General features: G+C 37.0%; 1 protein-coding gene across 1 annotated transcript in view; it reads right to left on the bottom strand.

Annotated features, from left to right (window-relative positions):
* gem (transcription factor CP2 like gemini) overlaps nt 1–10,000 on the bottom strand; it is a gene marked incomplete in the record, with an annotated part of 57,717 nt that overhangs the window by 46,380 nt on the left and 1,337 nt on the right. Inside the window, 1 exon segment of the mRNA XM_070117034.1 lies at nt 9,966–10,000. This exon segment is cut by the window's right edge and continues 138 nt beyond it. Within this exon segment, the coding sequence (XP_069973135.1) occupies nt 9,966–10,000 (35 nt within the window).

The raw sequence follows: 10,000 nt of genomic DNA, 5'->3' as shown, positions 1-10,000 counted from the left end.
GAGAGAATGAAGTCACTTAAAGCCTACATGCACAACACATTTTTCTTTCTCCTCGGTAATTTGAGACAACCCCTCTTCACTTGTTTCATTTCCTGGACTATATGACTTTTCAGACACAGAGGCAACAGGAAACTTTGGTTTCTTCTGAATGCTTGGTATCTCTTTAGCTAGGCTTCTTTTCTTCCTTTTCTAAATTTATAAACAATATGACAGCTTTGTTTTCATCTAAAGGACAGTGCTTGGGATAAAGTCTGGGTGTGTTGGATCCAAAGATGGTTTGCCTGTAAATTGAAATTATGAACTGCTGTTGTACTTTTCAAAGTGTATAATTGCTGCCAAAACCAAATGTCAGCAATGTTGACCTTGGCGTTGATAGTGTAGATGGATAGAGTTTGAAAGTGATTATCTGTCTCTAGAATTTGAAAAGGTGTAAAATATTGATATGTAATAAAATGTACTGACTAGATGTAAAAATAGTTTTCACCAGTCCCCCAAGCACTCCCATCAGCGTTCAAGCGTTTCATGGCCGGTATCCATCGCTTCCATTTTTCAGGTTTTTTTTCATAATCTGGGAATAAATGAAAGGTTAAACCTTTCTTTCCCATCATGTTGTGGTTTGAACAACCAATGGCAACATAGCTCCTCGACATTTTCACGCAAAGAAACTAAATTCTCAGAAAAATTTGATGACTGTAAGCAAAGCGCAGTGAGTTTTCGAACAAACAAGGGTTTGTTTTCACCAAGTGCTCGTTGCTAGTGGCGGTTGCTAGGCGTTACCGAATCATTTTATAATAATAATAACGATAATAACAGTAACAATAATAATAACGATAATAATAACAATAGTAATGTTACATAGTATTAATAATCATCATGATCATTATCATCATTATCCCATAATGATAATACTCTAATAACAATAATGAGAAAAATAATAATCTATGCATGAATTTTAATGACATGCAAGGAAATTATATCAAACCAATTATCAATACAAAAATGAAGCCATTGAAAGTGACCAGGATTCTATAACGTTAACCCATTACCATTGGGAAAATGTAACGCTCACTATAGTAATGTTTTGTGAAATGTCTCTACACAACCATCAAGAAGATAACTAATATACCTTGTGACATCACCTGATTTTCCTATTCCTCATGTATTCAGGACCTATCCAAATCGGTGCTGTGATTTTTATCCTACACATTATAATCATTATAAAGTAACTGACATGATAAAAATATGATAAAAATATATGATAAAAAATATATTTCCAAAAATCAAGGAAAAGGGTAAATTGGTGAGAGGTAGTACTCAAAATTGGCTCATTCGTGATAGTAGAGGTATGTATATCTAAACGATTAATCAACTCACAGTTTGGCATCCCTAGCGACATTGGGTTGAGAAATTTTCAATTATTGGGCTGAGGCATTTTCAATTAAACATATACATCATATATTACAAAAAATCTGTTTAAGCATTCACTTAATAATATCATAACGATTTTCAAAACTTAGAAATTTGGAGTGCAGAGTGATACATATCACTTTACCACATTTTACATAAATCCTTTGACGTGCTATCTCTTTAACGACCATCACTTTCGTCGTCATCAAAAGGTTAATATAAGTTTAGAAGACATCCGCAACAACTTTCTACATGGGACTTTCTAGGAATTATTTTGGCCTTGTTATATACACAACGGGACTGTAGCATAGTGACACACAGCTGCCATGACCTCACACTTAATAGAAATGGCCACCAAATATCCATGCTCCTGGACTCACATTGAATTTGATAATAAACTGCCATGGAGAGGGACTGCTCTATCTTCCCCTCCCATAAAGTTGTGGAGGCTTCTTAGCCTTTGCCACATGACTCCACAATGGTAGATATATTGCTATCTTCTAAATATCTACTAAAACATGTAAATAACAGTCCACTTCTTTCTGCTGGCAAATTCCTTCCTTTATCTGACAAATTTGCAAAGGCCCAAATGAAGTTATACTGAACAATTTAAACAATTATAAATATTGATGCTAACCCATTGTTGTTGGATAAATGTACTAATTATTATTATTATTATTTTTTTTATTTTTTTTTTTTTTGAATTTTGTTTGCACCTGGATTACTCCTTAAGTGCTCAAAGACCAAAGTTCTAATTAGAAGCCCTATATAACTTTACCTGATTTCCTCTTTCTTTGTATTTTCCAAAAAAATACAGTTTCATAATGCTATTAATATCAATTCTAATAGTGCCATCTCTAACAATGCGATTATTATAAAGCTAATGACAATGCCACATAGGCAGATAAGTAACTGGTTCCTTGGTGAATACCCCAATACTACCTGGAAAATGTGAGGTTCACTATAGCATTGCTTTGTGTAATGCCTCGACACAGTGACAGCTCCACCATTGCCTAATCAGCCCCTTCCTGAGTTTTCAAGAAAAATGAAAATCATTATTATTTACATTACTACTTTTCTCACTATCAATGGCAATATAATTATCACCCTGCTATTAACAATATCAATAGTAAAATAATATAAACCATTTCCAAAAATTGAGTAATTGGGGAACAAGGTAAGTACGAATATGTCATCCGTGGCGGCATTGGGTTAAGCACTCGACGAGTCATCTATGTATAAAGATATGTATTTTTGCCATCCTGGCAATCTTAGATACAGTCATAACTCTTCTCTTCATGACTTGCACTGACATAAAAACAAGGCTTTGTTAAATTCCAACACATTTTGGTGCATAAAATAGAGGTCATTGCTCCCTTCAATCAAAAATCATTAGGTATGCCATTGAATTCAGATATACATACATACAAAATTTTGATCTGCAACATTTCTTAAAGTTCGGAATGTTCATTTCATTTTCATTCACTTTCTAAAATAATAAATAACTGCCCAGAATATGAAGAATACAATGGCATTCTTACACAGACTTTATCAAACATGTAAAAACTATTCCGGAAACACTACCCATAATACAAAAAGGAAAATAACATATTTACATCATAAATGAACTTTAGAAACAATTCTCACTTCTCTGTAATTATTCATGAAGGTATAATCCCGTGGTATTTTTTAAAGTCTATTGGATCCTTAAAACAAGTTGCCCACCATTCTCAAAATATATCACGTTTGATGGTGATATTTCAATTACTCTATTTTACGCCCCTTTCTCCCTAATCTCAGCTCACAGGGACTTGGAATGCATGCACTGCCATTCTCCGTGCATGAATGAGGCATCAATGGACATGAAATTACGAGAAAACCTACGTTATTTCGTCTTAGTTAACTTACGAGGTGATCAGGAGTGCCTCCAGGATATATGCGTTTCTCTCTCTTCCCTTTCAAATAGCTTCGTCCATCACTGACAAGTTATAAGAACCTAATAAGCTGGAGTAATTTCGTTATATTAATCAACTCTACAAGTCGATTCACTCGCGCTATTCCTCACCTTCTCACAGTTCTAAATATTCATTCAACAATGCCTTGTGAAGGAATGCATCTAAGCAAAGACACTGCAGCAATGTTCCAACAATGTGCTGCTCTAATATTTATTCACTAACGCCCGACCGCAAAAGCCGCGTTTAAATACTGGAAAAATCGTAGAAATACAAAACTACAATGATCTTAGAGGGTAAAGCACTATGATGAAGAAGAAAGGGTGGATAAATGTCCCTGCAGCCTTTTCTGGAGAGTTCTTCCTGCGTGGAGGAATTCGAGGCAGCAAGATGTTCACGGCGCGCAAGAGGCCCCATGGATGAATCACTGGTCACTTTATCTCACTTACATTTCCTCACGGCAATGTCACCCCTGAAATGCTTGGGGATTCTGGTCCTTAAGGGATATGGTTGCTTGGGAGACTGGCTGTGCTTGTGAGCGAAGGCCTGACCCAACGGAAATGCTGTGTTGGGGAAAGCATGCAAGCAAGTGAAGGGAGAGGGCGAGCGGGAGTGAAAAAAAGCATTGGAAATTTCCTGTCCAGGAGAGTCAATGACAGGCTGTGTCCTAAGTGGGCAGAGGAGAAGCTCACGGCCAGACAGGCGGGCCCTCAACGCGGCCCTACATTTCGTGGGAGGAATGTCACGCAGTATATTTTACTCGTAAGAGCCATTGATTATTATCTCCGAGGTAATTTTTTCTAAAAAAAATATATATATATATGTATGTATACATGTTTATGACTGTATAAGTATAATATATGTATATGCATGTGTATAAATGTGTGCACACGCGCGAGCGAGCACGCACACACGCACGCACACACACACACACACACACACACACACACACACACACACACACACACACACACACACACACACACACACACACACACACACACACACACACACACACATCATTCTTATTATTATTACATATATATATTGTATGTATATATATAAATATATAATATATATATACTTTTTGTATATATATATATATATATATATATATATATATATATATATGTATATATACTGTTTGTGTATATATGTATATATATATATATATATATATATATATGTATATGTGTGTGTGTGTGTGTGTGTGTGTGTGTGTGTGTGTGTGTGTGTGTGTGTGTGCGTGTGTGTGTGTGTGTGTGTGTGTGTGTGTGTGTGTGTGTGTGTGTGTGTGTATATATATATATATAATGTGTGTTTATACATAAATATGTACATATACATATATGTATGTATATATATGTATATGTAATATATATAAATGTATATGATATATATGTATAAATAATATATGTAATTATATATATATATTCATATATATACACACGCACAGACATCAATACATTTATACAGGAGTATATATAGGTACGTCTTTAGATATAAGCAGCCATATATAGTAGACAAACACTCATCCATACATATATAAATATACACACATATATACATATATATATTAAAATAATGATAATAATAATACATATATGTATTATCCCCTATAAGTACGGTATCACGGCAACCATCTCGACACGCAATGCGTACTTTTCCACTCGTTGCCGGGAGTAATGCCTTATACGTACCGTAGAATGGTACCTCTCCATAGTGACCTTGAAATATGGGGACTACGCACCGCGGAAAGGTTTTCGTGATCTGCACCGTTTACGCGGGTTATGTGAATTCGATCATATGGTAGCTATGTCTTATAAGCCTTTGTCGATGGAAGGATTATCTCATAGTAGTTATTTTCACATGGAAACTTTGTTTATTTTGCTATATTTATCTGAATCGCCACACCCAGATTATTTTTATCTAAACATTGCAGATAAATGCATCCATTGAAACTCCTTACACTAAATTTTCTAATTTTGACTTGCCATTCAACCTAAGTACGTCAAACATTCAGATATACATTAATTTAAATCCTTAAATTATATAATTCTAACCTGCCATGAAACCTATACAATGAATATGTCAAGCATTCATTCTGGGGCGGTATTCACGAAAGGTCTTTGACAAATTTAAGGAGTCCTAGAAACAGTCTGACTCCAAAATCACTTGATATGCTTCCCTGCTTCTTTCATACTCATACGTTGAAATCTTTTATCCCCTCAAAGTGCCCATATTGCCCCTGTATCCTATCAAAATACGATCGAGCTCTTGGATTCCAACTTTAAAAACAGGTACGTAGATCTTTTGGCAATTTTTTTCAAGAGATGTTCTAAACTGATTTGGTATATTTGTGTCCCTTCCTAATTTATTCTATGGAATAACGTACAGTCTCTTGCGTTCAAACTTTAAAAAACACTCTACGAACTCTTGGGTAGGTGTCAAGGCTGTGGAGCAATGTTATTATTTTTTTCTATGTTATACCACGCGGTTCGTGAGAAGTCGAGATAGTTCATTTTGTAGAACTAATCGTCAGTGTACCACTTGGTTGGAAAGCGCGAGGAGTCAGCGACTTGGCCTCACTCGTGCACCTGGTTTCCCTGACGCTCGTTTGCAAGCGCGCCTCCATTTTTTTTTCTAATCTTGAATTATTTCGAATTTATCGGTTACCTATCGATTTCTTATGTCGCTAGGTTTTAGACTTTTAAGCCAAGAGTGGGTTTAGATTCGACTTTTATTAAATGTGTTGGTCGAGGTTAGCGCACTTTGGAGGAACCTAATGTATTTTTTTTTTTTTTTTTATAGCAAAGCCAGGTCTCTCTGAAAAATGCTGCGCTTTCCACACTAATTACCTGTCTGTCGTTTATTTCTCGTTTTTCTTCAACTTTTTATAATGTAATTGCAGGGTCCCGTATAACCTAATATAACTCCCGTACATCTCAACCTTGATTAGGTAAATAGAGGGAAAAAAATATTATATATATATATATATATATATATATATATATATATATATGTTTTAGGCCTTTGTAACCCGATTTTCTGACATTTTTCTTTGCTTTGACGAGGTTGTTATTTAACATAAACTTATACATCGCAAGTGGATGCGGTAGCACAAGTTATCCTCACCCGCCTCCTAATAAGATCATGCGTGGGTTTATGTATTTCTTGCAAAAACTTAGATGTGCTTACAGATTGAAGTATGTACGGTCGTTGGAGCTGAAAAATCAACAAGCATACAGTGCCAAAGGCTTACACTTCAGCAGAGAGATACGACACGATAGCTTTTTCACCATCACTGGGGGTAATTCCTCTTTCGGGCGCAGTGGCGTGTGCAGACTTTCAAAGGGCAGGGACTCAGCCGAAGGAAAGGCCTACTCAAAAGGAAAGTCCCCCACCCCGCGTCACTTGATTTAAAGGGGATTTTTCGGTATGAAGGAAAGTAAGAGTGGGAACCCCATGTACCCCGAGACAACCCACCCTTGCCCATTCCTGTATTTCTTGGGGGCGGTCACTGGTGAAAGATAATCCTGGAAATATATTCGCGATAATTTGAAATGCTAATAGATAAATATATTACCAAATCACACCAGCTCTTGCATGCATAGTGACACCTCCGAGACAATAATGTTTGTTCTACTAGAAAATTCTACGGACCCAGAGCACTTTTTTAATACCTTAAAAAATTCACTAGACTAATGATGGAAATTCAACAGAATTGTTCTAAAATGGAAAAGCCTTTTGCCATCACTAATTTAGTATCGCAATTAGACTTAAAGATCATCGACTACAGCCATTATTAATCACAAGGTAAATAAACCTTCCATGGCCTTATACATGTGCGTTGCTCTCGCCAACTGTCCAACAAAGTAAAACAAAACAGCAAGAAATACCCCCCGCCCGCCCCTCCCCCCTTCAAAAAAATATAATAATAATGTTAATAATAATAATGATAAAAAGAATAACAAACTTTCCGCAATCCACTACGAGTTACAGCAGAACCCACGCCCTTCATTTCTTCTCCCACGAAAGGCCGAATCCTTTACGCCTGACCTCTGCTGTCGACTTGATTCATAGCGATTAGAACCTCCCTTCCTCCTCCTTCTTCCCCCTACCCCCGATTCGCCAATCCTCCCCTTACTACACGGAATAGGAAAGATTTGACTCCTAAGTTCAGCGACTCACCATCGACGAAAGTATCATCTGTGAGGGGGAGAATGGGTAGCACAGCACTACTTGACGACGGCGAGCGAGGCAACAACAGCATAACATTACGGGCATTTCCCTGATCTGACTACGGCTATCATACAGCTTTCACATTATGCGCGTCCGAAGGGGTGCGAGAAACTTTGAATCACTCAGCCTGTATATACGGTGATCGTGTGTATCTTTCGTTTTTCGTGTCTGTTTTCTTTTGGTTTTCATTTTAGCAGTGGGTTGAGATGTGATTCCCGAAAATAAATGGGAATATTGAGCTCTTCCGCAACGCAACCAAATAACGAAACACTTTTAGGACAAGGCGCAGGGTACCTTGAGATACAGAGTACAGTAACCGAAACATGAATAAAAAACTAAATGGCGCTGGAAATTTAAAGTGTCTACTGACTCAAAACAATTTCAAGCTATACGTACCGAAAAAAAATGCGTTAAATCAACCAACAGCTGTGCCATGTTCACATAACGTATGCCTCTCGCCAAAAAGGAAGAAAAAAAAATGAATGGATAAGATAAATAAAAAATACGTAGGCCTATGTCTATTTGACCCAACCTTCTGAACTACCCACTCCTACTTCTGTGCGGAATACAGAACAGCACTTTTCATTTCTTCGACAAGATATCGTATTATCACACGAGGAGACGGTGAAACAACCACAACATGGGAAACGTTTGACATTAGCAAATAGTGTAAAAATAAAATCCAGTGTGGTGGTATCGGTTTTATATCAAATGGATAAGCCTGCCAACCAAGACATCTTCCAAATCAAGTAAATCCAGCGATCAGTGTCCTCGTTACAGTGAGCAGTGATACTTTCAACCACTGCAAGTCTTCAGGCACACTGACAGAGGTCGAACAAAAGTCAATAGATAATCAGGCAGTAATATACACAAGCAGAAGTCGAACGGTAGTCCAAAGATCATCATAATCTTACCAAAATCGCAAAAAAGGGACGCATGGCTGACAGAACTAGCAATGATGCACCTGCGCGAGAGCCATTGCATGAATATGGATGCTGGCCTCGATGAGTTTGGCTATTGTGTTCATGTATTCAGCTTGCAATAGCTACACTTTACCTTCAGCGAGGGAAAAGTTCAATGTATTGATATAAAGATCTTTTTTTCTCTTCTTTTTGAACGCTGTACAACCTGAACCCGCTCGTGACCTCGTGCGCACTATATTTTAACTAATAAAGATGACTAAGATGATAATAATAATAAAATCAATGATAACGAATAAAAAAAAATAATAGATGAAATAGCATACGAAGATACGGAAAAAGGCAGCAATGATATTCAATTTTGTCTTCTGTTATATTAATTACATGACATGGATAGTCTTGTCACATAATATATCAGTAGCTAATACTGTGCCCTTAATTAAGTAGGTGCCCCCTAAAAAAAGCTCTCGATTCTTGAGAAACTACATGGGAGTGAGTAGAGTTAAATGCACAGAGAGAGAGATAGAGAGTGTAATGGGCGAATTAGATGTATCTTATATACTGAAATTCCGGTAAAAATGATACAGTCCTTTTGATTCAATTAGTGTTCAAAACGGATGTATTATATACGCTACAGTAATGATGAATGCTACTGTCTGAAGAAATCTGTCTAGCACACGCGTCTGTATGTTTTTGTTTGTCTCTGGGTGCGTGTTTTTATTTATTTATTTATTTATTTATTTATCTAGAGAGAGCGAGAGAGAGAGAGAGAGAGAGAGATAGAGAGAGAGAGAGAGAGAGAGAGAGACAGAGAGAGAGAAAGAGAGAGAGAGAGAGAGAGAGAGAGAGAGAGAGAGAGAGAGAGAGAGAGAGAGAGAGAGAGAGAGAGAGAGAGAGAGAGAGTGAGTGAGTGTGTGTGTGTGTGTATCCAAGTGTCCAAAGTCAGAGACAAAAGAGAATTTTCGATCCCGAAGAGAATTCTAGTTGGCATCATTGCCATAACACAACTAAATATGCGTTAATTGATTTTCCTCTGACACATTAAAACGTTTTATTTAATGTGTGACGTCGTGTGATTAAAAGAAAAAAACATCCATTTGGGTGTAAGCGATACAGTAATCCCTTGGTTACGAGCCTGCACCTGAGAGTAATAATAATGCGCGTGGCATCGTACGCCTGGCAGAGCGGAAGACTATTACCGAGCACTTTACCGAAAAGATCACCAACACAACGTTACTTATGTTATTCATATTACACAAACATGGATGTTGATCTCAGTCTTCCATTAATTCTTCTAATTTGGTGGAATAAATGTGTGACAGCAACAAAGAAGCAAAAAACACGACATTTGCAATACAAACGTGTCTCGCCAACGTTTCCACATTCTGAAATTAACGTTTTCAAGACGCACGCAAACAAAACTATAATACAGGAGAGTACATACCTGTGTACAGGTGATCCCCTGATAGTTACAGGATG

Source organism: Penaeus vannamei, chromosome 39 (genome assembly GCF_042767895.1).
Source record: "Penaeus vannamei isolate JL-2024 chromosome 39, ASM4276789v1, whole genome shotgun sequence".
Taxonomy (NCBI): domain Eukaryota; kingdom Metazoa; phylum Arthropoda; class Malacostraca; order Decapoda; family Penaeidae; genus Penaeus; species Penaeus vannamei.
This window is presented reverse-complemented; position numbering and strand designations above follow the sequence as displayed.